The following is a 17,934-nucleotide window of genomic DNA, read 5'->3' on the forward strand; positions in this document are numbered from 1 at the left end:
CAACCCATCTCAAAACTCTATGTTGGCCCTCCAAAGATTTAGCTGAAATAACAACCCACACATTAAAAAATACAGAAATCTCGTAGCGATTTTATTGAGATAAGTAGATTTTCTTACTGGTCAATGAAAAAGCCAAAAGCAAACAACAGATGAGCACAGCTGTTCAACTCAATCCAGCCGGCCGCATGTTACGATAACATTATTAATGTTAATCTTATTTAAAATCCTTGTCCCGTTGTTGCTTTCCATCTGTTTCTTTTCTCATTATTTTATTTCTGGCTGTTCTTCTGACCTGTTTGTTAACATTATTATTTTAAAGGGCCAAAAATTTAGAAAACCTTCCGGTCCAAGAAACTATTTGTTCTATAGATAAAAAAGTGAATACGTATAATTAAATTTATATAATATCCAACGAAGTCATTAGCTGGTAGCCATAAAAGTAAATTTGTTTTATTCCTATTTCCTGATTGTACAGATCGTAATACTTGATCATGCTATTTTAATTGATAAATGCATGATACTAATTACATGATGCAGGTGAATAATAATTGATTACCACCTGAGCATAATAATTATATAACTAATTAATCAGTAATAATCACTTATCTTCAAGTCTAAAAACCTAATACATGTACAGTCCATACACAACAAACCAGTCAGTTGCTTCAATGTCCTTCAAAAGTGGTCTGGAATGCTGTAACAACAAAAAGTCAACATACACGAATTTATGAGATGTAACTTTATATTATAGTCGTTTTCAGTTCGAATAGATGTTATCTTCCGGGGAGACAAATTGTCCAAATGGTTCAAATGGTGGTCTGGTGATGTTTGTCTATATTTTATTCATCAAGTCACAGTTTAGTTATGGTGTCAGCGTGTCGAATCACCATTAATCCCAAATCACAGTCATGATGTTCGATTCACATTCTCAATGACTGTCAAAAATAGTCGGCATTCGTCGATGACTTGTCAAATCTAGTTTCAATTTCATCAGGAATAATTAATTCAACCATTGTCCACGTTATCGTATTTAATTAAATTTATAGTATTGATGTCTTAACCAGGTTGTGTTACATTGTATGTAGTTACATACCTGCACAAGTAAAACTGTTTTGCGAAAAGGATTTTGGTATATCGGCTCTTCATCTATCTACTTTATTTCACCTACTTACATGCAGAGTAAAATTAATGATTATTGAATGCCTTTAAAAGGCCCATGGAAAGACCATCATTCGGATTTGAAATAGTGGGTTCGATGGTTAAATAGGTATGTTCTTATTGACCAAATCTTAATAACCAAGTTCTTCCGTCCTTCAAATACTCCTTATTTCTAACCCCCACTTCCTTATACCTACATCAATCCTTAATACTGGGGTGCCGTATTTCCTGACTTTGGGGTGGTCAACGCTTAAAAATCCTATTTGACTGATATATCCATTCACTGAAATGCTAGACCCACATTTTTTCCCACTGCTACGTTTTTTATATTGATTTTTATTCTTAGTAACGCACAATACCCACTAAAATAGTTAGTGCAAATGTGGCTCTGTTATTACCTATATGCGTCGTTTGTGCGAAAGAGGGACATGTTACTGTTTAGCCATCAGCGGTATCCGTTATTTCACTAATGTTTCGTCCACATGTTTACTTCCAAATCCATACAACTTTCTACCTCCCCAGGAGATGCCGGTCGCTCCGACGTATCGGTGGAGACTCTGCCCTGCACGCGTTACAACTCGGTCTGCCAGGCCAACGTGATCCTGCAGAGAAGACTGGAGCCAGGACGATACGTGGACTTCAGGGTGTCCGTGAGGAACAGCAGGGGCAGGACCAACAGGATTTCCTGTTCCATCACGGCTACCAACGCCACCACGCCGAGAGACACTATCTTCCCGCACATCCCGGCGCTCATAATGGTACCGGAGGTAAGACTAAACAATTATAATATTTCAAAGTTATTACCTAACCTAACCTTACATCACCTAACCTAATCTAATATATTATTTTGTTTTATTTTGTACATTTGTTGCACATGTTTTATTTTATTTGTCGCTACCGGTTTCAATAAATATAGAAATAATTGGATATTTTTAGATGAGGGTAGTGGGGGTGGAGAGTTGGAGTGGGAAGAGTAGGTAAAAATGTTGATATACTAAATTTGTAGGTACACTACAAAATAAAACTCATTAAATAGTTAATGCCGAAGAAATATCTAACCTCGACATCGCAGGGTGATAGCTGTTTCATCTGATTACGAAAATTTTGGTATGATAGAAGCCTATTATTACGACTTGCGACACTATCATATTTCTATAAAAATAATATCTCTGTGGCCATAATGAAAGCAGGAGAAACAGTAACAGTTACATTGTCCTAAACTGTAGGGCAGGTGATTTTTATAATAAAGATTGGATTATTTGTATAGGGCCGTTTTCGTGAGAAAATCCCCCTAAGGGCGTATAACAACTTAATTTATGCATTTCATCACTTAGACTTATAACTTATTACTTTTGGCTTATAACTAAGTTTCATAGCTAGTGACTTATAACTGACTTTATGCTATGAACAATGAACCAGTAACTCGAGTTCAATTAGCTTTGGCTTCATGAAATTAAATCAGCAATAACAAAATTTCTAATGAGCTATGGAGCTTTAAAATTTCCATTCAACTGACCGATACGTGAGATAAAACGTCATATCGTTTATTTCACATCTAGTGGTCAAGCCAGAGGTCGCGGGTTCAAATCCCGGCGAGCGCAAGTAAATTTTATTTGATTAATTTTTGTCATTTCACAATTTACTAATTGAAAATAATATAGCGGCTCGTTCCAGAGCGGAAGATACTCTCAGTATCCCCTGATATAAGACCACTATTCATAATATAAACGTTGCTTGAAATGTCTTTGACCGTGTTTGGTGACCAAATCTGAATAGCCAGTTACTTCCCCACTATCCTTTATCTCATCTCCTCCCCCCACTACCTTCGGCCTCACAACATACCCCAATTGGGGATGCCACAGTCTCACTGAATCCAGACTGTTGGAACTAGTTGGGATTCTTATGCGGTTTCACATAAGGCCAAGTATAATAGGTACCCTGTTCAGAACGAAACTACAATAATGCCCCCCAGCGGAGGAACTAGGTTTTACTATCCATTTAAAGACAGTTCTGTACTAAAAAAGTTCTGTTGAAATTCGTAAGATGTCACTAATTATAACTGACTTATATTGTATGTCAATATTTGATTTTTTAAAACACTTTCCCACTGCAGAAGGCTCCGCGCTGACACAAAAAATACAATAGGTAGGTACCTAGGTATGTACATCAATGGGCTCTGACCGTAATAAAAAACGTGCTTGAAGACTATTCAAGAGTAAAAAATGCATGTTTTGAAGGATAACAAAAAAAATGCTTTTTGTAAGCTTTTTTTAATAAGGATCATAGAAGAAAACAACGGTGCCTAAGTAAATAATATGTAATGCTTTATTAAAAACAATGTCATGACACAAGTAAAAATAAATTACTACTAAATTGCTACTTATAAATTCACATATTTATAAATAGCATGTGATAAAAAAAAATAAAAATTATAAAAATATGGGATTCGAACCCGGGTCCTGCATAACGAGTGTCGAACGCTCTACCTCTAGACCGCGAGGAGAGGTATCTTGCGCGACGAGAACCGCGTATACGACGTGTACTCCTCAATTGACTTGTCCCGCGCAATTTTAAATTTTGAAAAACTCACGGCTGTGTTTTTTACTAAAAAAACTTGTCACGCACGTCTGCGAGGGTAATTAGTCGCGTTATCGGCCTTGAGTCACTTGACGGTCATGAGTCGGTTTTACTCCGGTCCTCGAAAATATATTGGTGTATAACCGTTTCATGGAGAACATGAAAAAAAAAAAAATAAAAAATAACGCACGTAAAGAAGTTTCACTTCAATATATAAAAATCGTATGTAAAGTACATTAAATTTGAAATAAAAATTATGAACGTATATAGCATGTACCAAATAAGAATCAGCTAAGCACACCTCACAATAAATATAATATTATTTTACTTATACAATAAAAAATTGTGATGACGAATCGTATCAACCTAACTCCTCAAAAGTGTGTGTGCGCATGTCCACGTCAAAAACTAACACATGTATAAACACGTGCACAGCAAGACCGTTTGTCAATTTATAAAAAAATACTGGCAAACTTCTTCGTATATACAAGTAGGTATTATCTTCGCTGACTGATGACACGCAAGATTTTGTTGAAAATTCCAAGGGTCGTTCCGTGATTAACGCCATCTGTTGACATATTTAAAAATAAGCCTTCAGTTCTAATTTCTGCCGTAGCAGCTGAATTAATGTCGCCACTTTACGGCAACATAATTTATTATTTTAATAAACTCGAAACTCTTAAACAAATGGTAATTTAAAAATGTGAAAATAATTTTAAAAAGTGTACAAAAATAATAGAAACTATTCCTCGTTCCTTTTTTTAGAATAAATTTAACCAAAGTTTAGTAAACCGCATTTACAAAAACATTAAAGATAGTGCCTAGGAAATAATTATACCACAACCTTATTCTTTTTTTTTTTTTTAATTACTGAACGAAGTCTTGAAGAAAAATCTTCAAGGTATTTTTTGAGGATATTCAAAATTTAAAATATTTTTTGAACAATACGAAAGGACGGCCATAAAAAGGTCATATTTCTGATTTAATTTTGATAAATGCTAAGTCTTTATAAATAATAAAAATATATAATAATTTTTTTTCCGGCTAAGAACATCATATTTACCGTATTGCGTAATAATATTTTCATTATTTCGAATTGATAAATTACTAGACACCGCCATAACAAATAAATAGTAAAAATAGTAGCCGAGCAGTAAAATCAGTTAAAATACTAATGGAGAGCAGCACCACTTTGTAGTTACTTGCTTTTTCCAATTCTCACACATTGCTAACGAAATATGGCACGAATAGGTGTTATAACGTCTATCAATATTCGGCTACCTCATTTTCACACGATTTAGTCAAATAAAAAATCAATTTGGTAATTGGAGTTTTTTGTCGTTTCCACAAAAAATATTACGGTCGCACAAAAATTCTCACAGTTATTGAAATCTTAAGTGTTTTATACATAATAAAAAATATTTATAGAAACGACTCATGGACACGAAATGGTCGCGCCAAAAAAAAACAATTTTTAATGGCAAGCACTGGGTGTTTCTTTGTCTTACTGAAAAAGAATAAATTAAATAGAAAAATGAGGTCATATTTGCTTCCGTTGGGTTAGGTAAAATAATGTATACTAGTTAAAGTGGATCTGATAAAAATAACTATGATAAATGTGTAATTTCTCGAAAGTGATGACTGTACAGAAAAAAAAGTAGCTTCAGTGTATTATTTAATCGATACTATGGTCAGTTTTGTTTTGTTTCATCGAGATCTAGAATGTTGAACTGAATAAATGTTACATACATTTCGTAATCTGTTACACATAAAGAACATGCATTTAAATGTCATGGTGGTATTGATTGAAACCGATTTCGTCACCAATGATAAATGATGCGATTATCTCAATGCTAGATACTTCGGAAATGTGTATTCACATATTATGTTGAATGTCATTTTAGAGTTTGTGCTTTACCTGTTATGAATGTTAGGTAAGCATTGGTGATTTAACCAGATGTTTTGAAAGTCCCGCACGATCAAATAACCTGGAGTCATAATAACCTCATGGATATATCCTCTAATTTCCGTAATTGGCAACAATCACCCACTAAATTGTAGCCAAGAGGGGTTCGACTTATACAAGAGAAGTAGCCATCGTGCCAGCTTCTGTTAGACATGCCTGAAGCATATTATACTCGATCCAAATTATTTAAATTGCAAATTTTCTGTTGGACTTCAGCACGTTCCTCGAACATTTGAATTCATTTCTCAGGGACCGAGCCCCTTCGTGATATGGGGTTAAAAAGTTAAAAGCGTATCACATTCCGTTGGTCCTTTTGACATTGTTTTGATAGCTTCAAAGACTTCCTTTCACGGTTTGATCGCTTAGAAGCTCACGTCTGTCTGGGAGAATCAAAATCAATTGTTCCCATCATTCTTGGTACACATTCAGAACATCCATGGATTTAGGTGTAACCGACGACGCACGCATTAGCACCTGTGAATAAATTCCACCCATTGACGATAATGACAGATTTACAAAGAATTATGTAAATGCGTATCGTCTAATTGATGAAGGACCATACACGAATCACCACTTAACCTACTGTTCTTGAATTTTTGTCTTCTTTTTGATGAAAAGTTAACGAAATAGAAGTAGGTACTTTGTACGCGTTAATAATATATTAGGAATCAAAACTATACACATCGAATAAATAAATAAGTAATTCTAGAAACTTGATGCATAGAATTTAAATGAACTGGCAAGAAAGGGATACGAAACGATACGAACAGGAAACAGGACAGTAATAAAGCTTAGTTTTTTATTGCCTTTTATGGTGAAGTTACGAAAGCATTTGGGTATTTCAACGTTTAATTTATCAGTGAAAAACACACATAAAAAGGGCTAGTTGAATTTATTCGAATCAGGGGCTAATGAATTATACACGATTTTATTAACTAACATCCGTTTTGAGAAGTGTGTAGGTACCCAATTAATCGTATGTAAGTATCGATTGGTTGTCTTTTACCTACTCACAATGTATCGACCATACTTTCAAAAGTAGCACAGTAGGTTCTTGATTATTTTTATGCCACATATCCTGTGAAGGAATCTATCCCTTTTCAATTTATATGCTATAAATATCTTCACGTCACCGAGTCACTCACGAATCTAACGTGTTTATTTTTCTTTTTATACAGGACGCAAAGCGCGGGACGGAGCTGGACTACATTGTCGCGAGGAAAAATCCATTACAATCGAAACCCGTTTACCTGGAATTGTGGGTAAGAATTTTAAAAAAAACCTTTCATCATTCGAACCGTGATTTGTTTTCAATCTCCCGTCAAATAGCTTTTTGTATCGGCGGGCATTCTCTCAATCGTAATGATGTATGGACAAATTCGAAAGGGTTGAATCGATGTCCCATAGCAATCACTTTCCAAAATGCATTTTTTTTATTTGAATCAATCAACAAAAGAACATTGAATGAATTGCTTTTAAATGATTGATTGATTGATTTATATGTTATTGTTTCAGGGGTCTCCGCTGTTTGCGATCCGTCAAAAGATCGTTTCACCGGAAACGACAGAGGGCACGATATTTTTGATCGGGCCGCTGGATTTTGAAACGCAGTCGATGTATCATCTCACCGTGTTGGCAAATGTACGTATCGATTAATAATATTGATATTTTATTTACTATTTTAATGGATTCGTTGTATTTGCGAATGTGCCCTACTCCTGACTGTTGAATTCTTTTGTTGATTCTTCACGTGGTTTATTTAAATTTTGCTAGGTTTCAATAGTATCAGCAGCCCTGGAATCAGTGACACAGTGAGTTTGGGAACGTTTATGAATTTTGGAGTAGGAAGTGAGAGGTTTGCAGAACTTGCCTTTTACTCAACTTTCTTGTGGATTGTTTTCCTCCAGGACGCCTATGCCGAGCCGAGCCAGGACACCAGGAACATAGCCGGCGTGGAGGTGGTGATCGTGGTGCAGGATGTGCAGGACATGCCGCCCGTATTCACGCTGGCGCCGCCCGTCACGCACCTGCCGACCGGTCTGCTTCCCGGGGACATCGTGGTGCGCGTGCATGCCGAGGACGGAGACAAGGGCGCGCCCAGGCAGATCCGCTACGGGCTCGTGTCCGAGGGGAATCCCTTCACCACCTTCTTCAACATCAACGAAGCCACAGGTTACCTTAACATACATCACAATATGTTTTAATCTTTTCAATAAGAAATTGGAAAAAAAATTAACTATATGCTATGAAATATAAATAAATATCATTAAATACCATGCAATGCAATGAAATACCATGAGTTACGAAGTATCATTCGTCAGCAATGTTGTACTTGTTACTTTGTACAACTGTTATGTTCAATAGCACAAACTGTGCCTTTTCAACACAATTCGTCTTCTCTGTTCATACAATGAAATACCATTAAAACTATGATATACCATTTCGTGAGTAATGGTGAACGTGTTTCTTAATAAAAAGGGTCGGTTGAATGGCACAAATTTCACTGTTATTTTGTTGAGTAGCCGGCATTCGTGTTCTATATTCGTACAATGAGATTCTATGAATTACCATTAAAACCTTGAAATACCATAATATACCATGAGGTACCATAAAATACCATGAATCCATGAAATACCATGAAACATCCTTTCGTCAGTAACGGTAGACTTGTTAGTCTATAAAACGGTTATGTTTAATGGGATAAATTGGTTTTCGTTGAGTTGCCGGAATGTGTCTTCTCAAAACTAAAACTTTTCAGATAGTGATTCTATATTACATAAGTGTTATGTAATGCCTACTTTGAATGAACTAGTAAGTGTATTTGTTGAATACATCTTGCACCCACCCATGTTTGGAAAACTAAATCTAAAACGGCATTCATTTTTTTTTTATTTAAAAAGTTATTTCCTCTCAAACTTTTTTCATCCATTCCCCATTTGGGTGCATTGTTTTTATAATGATTGTTATCAAGCTTATAAAACAGTGCGATTACTTATTTAATTTGTCGCCACTGAATTAATTCAAGATGAGCTAGTTTTTTTTAAAATAATTTTTAGCTCCTTGGACTTCTAATTTCCGATGCCTGATTAAAGTTCTCAATAACTTGTTCTTTCTCACACCTTTCTAACGGAATGATAGTGGTTCTTTATGTTTTTTACTTTAAACTGTGATGTGTCCAATTAAAATGGTCGTGTGTTTTCGTTTGTTCCGCCGCCTCAGGGGTATTAAAATCCCCTCTCTCCATACCTTCTGCTTCTCCTGCTTCCCTGGATTAAATTACAGTTTTGACCTCCTTGCATAATGAAAGCGGACGGTAATGTTTTCTTGAGTAAAACCGTCTAAGGGAGGTATAAATAACGCTGAAGAGGACTGTTAGTACGGGTGACTTACCGCCCGACGATTACAGGTCGAGATAAGTCAACTGAAATCACAATATATGTTCTTGTGAGGCAAAATATGCTTTTCTAGAACAAATAATAGTAACTCTACATATGTACTTATGATCAACCCAAAGTAATAGCGTTTCATTTAATCACGTTATGTCCCATCACAAAGTATTGATTTTATTAATTTATTGATGAACGGAAAATAGTTGCCATTTTAAAGGAGTAGAGGGGAAGTTAGAAACAATACATTTATGTAAAAGGAACAAATACAAAATACAGGCAATAATAATTGTAACTACTCGTTTAGATTTGAACCGATCAAGTAGAATGTAGTACAGTTATTTACTCGTAGTCTACTGAAAATACTTCACTAGTCAGTGAGTTCAGATTAAAATTTGTGTTTTAGGGCTGGTATTGCAATATACTCAAGAATGTTATCAGAAAGCAACTTGACGAACGTAAATATCAAGCCGAGCTTAAGAAGTAACTGAAATACCGGCCCTTAGTTTTACGTGTATCTTTGCATACATATATTCATTTCTGACTTTAGATCATCGGAGAGTGTGCATAAGCATTGAACCAGTGAAAGTAATAATCAGTCATCGCGTGATAATCAAAATGGATATCTTTACATCAACTAACATCTTACATTATACCTGCAAAAAATAATTTCGTAGGAGCCAGAGTGGATAAAAAAGTCAACTACAAACACAATTTCATACTTTGCCAAGGTTGACTACTAAAATTAATTGATTGCCTGTGATAAGGCTTTGTCAGTCGATCGTCGCATTCCAAAGTGCCAAGTATTTTTCGACAACCGAATAATAATTATATTATTCAAGTATTCCTTTGTGAAATAAGCATACCAAAGATATGAACGAGGTTTGTAACAAAAGTTTTATTGATTTCCATCTAAAGTTTGGGGCAATGAGGCTAATAAATAATTGGTCAACCTTAAAACCTTTATTTTATGTATTTTCGTTAAGGAATCAGGGCATAACCTAAATGGTAATTCAACAGGCGAAAGCCGCCGGCCTTTTTCCCACACCACGCACGAATATAATATACAAAATGGTGTTACAAATAATAATATAATTTTTCCGAAAATCTGCAAGGTTCTTTTAGTTATTCAGGTTAGAAACGCCACGACCTATAGGCAAGCTACTTGCGTAATCGCGTGAGGTTTTAATATAAAGCCAAGTCACATTATAATGTAGATTGTGGAGCAGAGTAGGTTCTTACGATGTATATAATAAATTTCTCGTGATTATTTAGGTCGAAGAGGTTGAAAGCAAAGTTCTTAGTTTTCGAGATGTCCAAACTCCAAATTAGATTTTTGATAAGTAGGTACCTAGTTGGAAACCAAGTGCTTGTCACATCTTTCAGCTGATATTGCTAACAAGGCTCATCCAATAATAAAAATCAAATTCCGAACTGCTATTTATAGCCTGATTGCTTAAATTACCTTATTTATATTGCGATAAATAAACCGCTGATCGCGTTGCACTCTAGCGAAGCAATGAATTCCTCAACCGTAACATAATCGATGCATTTTATCGAACAGTGAGATATAATGCAATAGGCTGCAAGCTCCCTTTGTTGCGACATCGAACTGCTCTCAGATACCGTTCTGTAGACTTGTAGAGTGCGTACCTATATTATCTATATTTATATGATTATGCATACCGAGTCCATACCATATTATACGCTTATCTTGTTTTAGACTTATGCCCACCGGTATTTTTACTTTCGTTGGAACTGGTTCCGTGGTCCGTGCCCACAGCAACCGCCTGTCTGGACCGCTCGCAGGGTCTACCGTATGCTGTATCTGTAAGCTCGCGAGATGTTATTGTCAAACAGGAAATACGCGGCAGAATCAACTACTTGACTCCTTTTGCTGAAGCAAACCGAGTTTGTCTGCAAATGGCATCTATTCAGTATTCGCGCTTTGAAAGGTAGTCACATTTATAACATGTCAGATAGCTACCCGATACTCGTAGTAGCTGTCAGATAGATTCTTTGTTCAAGTCGGAGACCTTATACAGCTCAACAATAATAAGATGTCTGCACAGAACAGAGAACAGTGACAGAATAAGCAATAATCCGATAAAAACCTTAGTATTATTATTATTGGTAAGATCTAGGGGTGCTGTCATCGACCAATTAGGACTTATTACGTGGGTGCTGTATTTAATCAATCTAGGATAGTGGCTCTATTTTACCGATTAGAGCGACCGGGATGAACCTTTTGCTCTAGCCCATTGGCATCCGAATTGTTTGGCTAAAAAATGGCCTTCACATCCGAATTAATTTTGTTCTAAAAGTTTTAAGTGCAGTGGTGTACTAAATCTTACATAACTTTTAAACTAAACATGCAAACGAAAAAATCTTTTTTAATTTACTTGTGCATTGAATCAAGGTATGTAAAAAATAAATGCACTGTTTAAAAAAAATAATAATATGATTAAACGAGGATATGAAATTTTTTTTTTTTCAAAAACCATTTTTTTTTCTTCATTTTTTTATAATTGGATTAGAAAAGTTGTACATTATTCATACTTATTACCATAATATATATTTTTTGTCATTTGGGCTCTTGTTAGCCGCCCACCATGCGTTTTACGAACAAGCTTGTCAATTCCCGAACCACACGCCATTTTGAAAAAATTCAATGAAGCTGAAATATAACAAAATTTCAATCGTAAATATCAGGAAAAAAATGTACCAACGGAGTCCTGCCAATTACTACGAAATAAATGCTTAATTATCTACAAAGCGATTGGCATTTAAAATTTTTACACAGATTTCAATAATGTATCTCTTTTTCGTTTTTAAGCCGACAGACGTCAGACCCGCCGGGACGGCGTCGTTAGATTTTAAGACACATCGCCGTACACACGCCGGGACGGCGTCGTTTGAGGCCAATGGGCTAGCGTGTGATGACCAGAGCCGAAACCCTGTTGATTTCTTACGATACGCTACCAAACCAATAAATTAATAATGATTGTACAGATGGAATGTTCATTATAGTATACACCGAGGGACAATGCCATGAGCGATAACTGTGACTGGAGGTGGGGGATGCTAAATGTGTCGCCGTTGTCCAAATAGGATCATTGTTTTAGCTGGACAATATCTCTAGTCTCAATTTACAACCTACCTGTTCAGACTTTACAAAAGTCGGATCTTGAATTACTTCTCGATGGACAAACGCCTACTATTCTAGCGGGGGATTTTAACTCAAAACACCCCGATTGGAATAGTAGGCTCACCAACAAAAACGGACGTATCCTACATGACTTTGCCAACTCTCACCCCGACATAACATTGCAGGACCCATAGAGCCAACATTTTTCTCTAGCATCGGACACAGACCTGACGTACTAGACATCACCATTTTTCACAAATCATCCTGGGCATACAGTATCGAAACCATCTGCGACCTTTCCTCCGACCATAACTCTCAACGAATTCTCTTACTCCCCCCCCTGCAAAAATTAACAAAAAAACTGATTGGACCTACTTTTCGCACAGAGTCGGGGAAAAAATATCCATAAATCCCCACATTAAAAATCCCTCAGATTTAGATACAGCGGTTGACGAATTCGCGAAGACAATAATGTCCGCAATCGACGAGGCCTCAAAACCTCTCCCCTCACCCCCCCAATAAATTTCAAGGAAAACCTCCCAAATTTAGTAAAAGACCTAATTAAAACAAAAAATATCTTACGCCGCCACTGGCAAAAATATCAAAATCCCACCTTGAAAACTTCTATAAATCGAATCCAAGCCCTCATCAGAAAAAAACTTCAAGAGCACGTAAATTTCACCTGGAATTTGAAAATTCAAGAGATAAATCCACAGGACGGCTCTCTGTGGAAATTATCCAAAACTCTAAAAGCCACCCCCACCCCTAACCACCCCATTCACGCCGAAAACGGTCTCGTCTTCGACGATCAAGACAAAGCGGAGGCGTTCGCTGACAGTCTTGAAAATCAATTCAGCCCCAGCTTCAAACACGCCGATCTAGATCACATTGCAAATGTCAACCGCAAAATCAATAATGTTTTAAATAATCTCCCCAATACAAACATACATTTTACTACCCCAGCCGAGGTTATCCGTCACAAACTTCGCTCTTAAAGCCCTCCCCCAAAAAGGAATACTAGCGATAGTAAATCTAATCAACACAGCCCTCAGACTGCGCTATTTCCCGAAAAACTGGAAACACGCGCACGTCATTCTCATCCCAAAACCGGGAAAAGACCCCCTCTTCTGCGAAAATCACCGTCCAATCAGCCTTCTATCAAATATTGGTAAAATCTACGAACAGATCCTTTTGAAACGGCTCCTCAAGCACATTGACGAGGTTTCAACATTACCTGAAGAGCAACACGGCTTTAGATCAAATCACTCCACCCTCCATCAACTCCTCAGAGTCTCCGAAATTATCAAACTCCACGAAACAGGCATCGATCCCCAACTACTCGGTGCCTTCAAATCATTTCTACGCCAACGTACTTTTCAAGTAAAATACGGTGGCGCTCTTTCAATAAAACGTTTCATGACAGCAGGGGTCCCGCAGGGCTCTCTGCTTTCTCCAATCCTCTTCAATGTCTACACTCACGACATCCCCCTCTCTGAAAACTCAAATTCTCACAAAGCTCTGTACGCAGATGACACCACAGTTATGGTTAGATACTGTTCACCCAGGATGATTACGTACCGACTACAAAAAAACATAGACTTACTCCAAGATTGGTACGATAAATGGCGTATAGACGTGAATCCCTCAAAGAGCGTGGCCGTCTTTTTCTCTCGTAGAAAAGGCAGCCGCGCCCCGCGAGAGGAAATAACGATGTACGGCCAAACTATACCATGGCAAAAATCGGCCAAATATCTTGGAGTTACACTTGACAGACGACTCACATGGACAAAACACATAAATATCACTCTACAAAAAGCTAAAAACACATCCAACGCCCTTTACCCGTTGCTACACTCAAACTCAAAAACTTCCATACAAAACAAACTACTCATCTACAAAACACAAATACGCCCCATTATGTCATACGCCTCACCCATTTGGGGCACAGGAAACACAAAACGTCTTGCCACATTCCAGAATGTCACACTTAGAAGATATACCAAAAGCCCTTGGTTTGTCCGAAATAGCATTATTAATTCAGGCACGAAAATCCCCCCATTTAAAACACATGTGGTAGAATTAGCCAAATCATTCTATGCGAAACTTCCTATGCACACAAACCCGAGCATAGCATGTCTCGGGCGCTCAAGTCCCGACGACAAACCCACCTATCCATTCCCAGTCTCTATTACCTTCCCCCCTTGATGAGTGGACTCAAATAAAAAATTAAACTGCAACCAGATATACAAAAAATATAGTATAAATTTTACAAACACATTAATTTAAAATAATCTATAAAAATCATAAAAAAAAATCTTTTACAAAAAAAAATATAAATAAAATAAAAAAATAAAATACTTACAGACAAAAAAAAAATAAAAATACAAAAAAAATAGTATTACAGTCCTATAAGTTGCTATAGGCAGCCCACTCATCGGGTAGAAAAAAACCATCCCCCAGGTACTTTACACCCTCAGTTCACGAGACATGGAGAAAATATTCCCCGAACCTCGCAAATGCACAATAGATACCAGTCTCTGGAGCTTTCGCAACAAACACTTCAGGCGCCGGAATTGTCTTCGTAACTCGTAATAATGCATATATGTCTTTTTTAGATGAACGGTTTCGTTGCATCGTTTAGCTATGGCAAGTCTATATTTTTAAGAGTAGCGAAAATCTGTAGTAATATTTATTATTCTATGACCGCAACGTACTTACATGATCAATATTTTATAACACTTTGATACTCAGATCATATGCAACATAATTTTAAAAAGTGACATACCTATATTATTTCTGGAAAATCATGACAAAAGTGTGACATAAATTATTCTGATTATTAATAACAATTGCTTGGTATAATACTGTCTCAATTATGACGAATATTCCAAAATACCTATTTTAATTCACGCTTAGCCCTAAAACCTCTTATCACACTATTTTGCATAGCACTAAACGCCGAAAGTTTCTGGAGAAATTCGTTCTTGTCACGCGATTTCAGGTGACAGAACTTCGATTCAAACACCTGGATTCATATCGAATAGACCTTGGAGAATTTTACCAAAATGGGACAATTCACTGTAGTGTCACGGTTGAATTATTGAAGTATTAAAGTATGTATTGAAGAACCACCCGAAATTTAATGTCGCTTACAGATATTAGCAAAACAACATGCAATGCAACAAATGTTGCAGATGCAAATGCAATAGTGTACGTCGCTGCATTCGTAGGTGGCGCTCTGTGATCCTTTGTGTTTGTCGATTTTTTGACAAACACAAAGCGGAGCAAAGCTTTTGGACGGTAGGTAGTGCACAGTTTCGCACGCGGTAAACTTGCGAAAACGGGTGCGTACAGCATGATCGCTGTAGATTCCGCTTTGGTGCGCGCAATGCGTCCACATGCGAGCGTTGCGACCTTTGTTGTGTTGCTTATTTGTACGTACGCGGTTAAGATTTGTTGAAATATTTTTTTATAGACTGTGGATTTTACTGAATTAATTCTAATATAAAAAATGAAGAGAAAATGGGAATACCGTCGTGCTCTCGTGTTGTGTTCATTAAAAAGTAAATTTCAGATATGTTTACGCTTCGCCAATGCGATCAAATCGAATGGATCGAAATATTATTCGACTGAACAATGCGCACGATCTTCAATTCTCAAAAAGCGATACGATCGATTTTAGTGCCGGTGTAATAGAAAAAGCATAAAATCGGACATTTATGACTACTTTTTGCCAATGGTATTTTGGCGATCTGATTGGAGAGGATTGATTTATTTGTTTTGATCAATGATCTCACGGACTTCAAAATTATATTTGATTTTAAACGATCGTGTTGCGTTGTCGGCATTAGTCGGCATTGCCGGATATTGCGGAATTCAAAATATTCGTAGTAGAATTTAACTCTTTCTTTACAATATTCTCTTACCAGGATAACATAACTCTTTGCAGGTGATGTAACTCTCGAGCGGCCGTTAGACGACATAGCGGCGATATCACACGTCGGCTCTCCTGTGCTCCTGACCGTTATTGCCGAAGAGGTGAAAATCCACCGCGATGAGCCGGAAGCGATGTCGGCCACGGTGCAGCTAGCCTTTATCATGCCGGAGAGGGGGAATTCCCCGCCTTACTTTGATAACGATAAGTGAGTATCCACACCTACCAATTATAGAACATTAAATATCGTAATATTCTTTTCGGTATCTAACAAAAAATGAAATCTGATTGAACAATTTTAAATTTATTATTAAAAAAAAAAACATACTTCATTATTTTATTGCTTTTAATCTAATGGTTGGAAACGAACATAATTCGATTTTTGATAAGGATGATTTTAAAGTCATATTTATTTTTAAACATAATAATGTAAATAGGTATGTAATTAAATTATAACAACAGGTGAGCGAGGGAAACAAAAAATATTTCAGATACAAAATTATAAGATGGTATAAAGAACAAAAAAGGCAATATTACAAAAATTTAATAATAATGCTACGTATAAACAGGACAAAATTTCCGAGAGCCGAGCCGCGAATTATGGGAAAAGAACGAAGCAACCGAAACGCCGCGAAACGATGGAAAATTCCAGTGGGGAAAAATAATTATGTATATCCGATTCATAGTAAATAAGCAAATAAAAAAAGGAAATATTAACTTTGCATTTTTTTTGTTTTTCAGCTATATAGCCCGAATCAACGAAAATAGTCCCCAGGGAACAGCCCTGGTTTTCGCAGACCCCTACAATCCCCAGGTGAATGATGATGACCCTGGGAAAAATGGGGTGTTCTCTTTATCACTCGCTGGAAATAACGGAACATTCGAAATCTCACCCAGTGTCGGAGAAAGAAGAGCAAACTTCATCATCAAAGTCAGGGATAATGGTTTACTTGACTATGAGGAGAGGCAATCTGTAGTATTTCAAGTGAGTAAATTTGATTTCAAAAGTTTCGTATTTTGAGCACCCCTGTTAAATTAATTTCATAAATTTGGTAATTGGTTGTGTTTACCTGATTACCATTATTTATTTATATGATCTTATTTTACAGATCGTAGCCCAAGAGTTAGGACCAGCAACCAATTTATCAACCTCCGTCAATGTGACTGTATATTTGAACGACGTTAATGATAACCCACCGGCTTTTCTTGAAGAAAGTTACACAGTTGAACTGGCAGAGAATGCAACCGCTGGAACCCGAGTCGTTCAAGTAAAAGCAGAAGATGTCGACACAGGTGTATTTGGGAAGATACAATACACAGCCATATTAGGATATTTAAATACTTCTCTCAATCTAGACCCAAAGACAGGAATGATAACCGTTGCAACTAATAACCATGGGTTTGACAGAGAAGCCATGCCTGATATTAGATTTTTAGTTGAAGCCAGAGACAACGATGGTATTGGAAACAGAGCTACTGTTCCATTGATTATAAAACTTTTAGACGTTAATGACGAAACACCTGAATTTGAGCGATCGATCTATGAATTCATCCTTGCAGCAAATTTGAGAAATTTCACTTCTCCAGCCATAATAAAAGCAATCGATAAAGATGCCGAACCACCAAATAATATCGTCAGATACGAACTCATTCTTGGCAATTTCGAAAACAAATTTGCCTTGAACGAAATTACTGGTAAGTTTAAAATATAACTCACTTCGTCCAGTCCTCCGACATCAAGCATTTTAAGTACATAATCATTTAG

At 36.7% G+C, this 17,934-nt stretch overlaps 1 protein-coding gene across 2 annotated transcripts in view; it reads left to right on the plus strand.

The window, feature by feature from the left end:
• Cad86C (Cadherin 86C) overlaps positions 1 to 17,934 on the plus strand; it is a 95,167-nt gene that overhangs the window by 70,929 nt on the left and 6,304 nt on the right. For both annotated transcript variants that reach the window (XM_089635643.1, XM_089635644.1), the window contains exons 4-10: positions 1,681 to 1,925; positions 6,880 to 6,963; positions 7,217 to 7,342; positions 7,609 to 7,873; positions 16,185 to 16,377; positions 16,911 to 17,154; positions 17,279 to 17,864. In XM_089635643.1, the coding sequence (XP_089491769.1) occupies positions 1,681 to 1,925; positions 6,880 to 6,963; positions 7,217 to 7,342; positions 7,609 to 7,873; positions 16,185 to 16,377; positions 16,911 to 17,154; positions 17,279 to 17,864 (1,743 nt within the window). The remainder of the gene's footprint in view (positions 1 to 1,680; positions 1,926 to 6,879; positions 6,964 to 7,216; positions 7,343 to 7,608; positions 7,874 to 16,184; positions 16,378 to 16,910; positions 17,155 to 17,278; positions 17,865 to 17,934) is intronic.

This window comes from Hesperophylax consimilis, chromosome 9 (assembly GCF_061612785.1).
Source record: "Hesperophylax consimilis isolate HC1 chromosome 9, BYU_Hcon_1.0, whole genome shotgun sequence".
NCBI classification, from domain to species: Eukaryota; Metazoa; Arthropoda; class Insecta; order Trichoptera; family Limnephilidae; genus Hesperophylax; species Hesperophylax consimilis.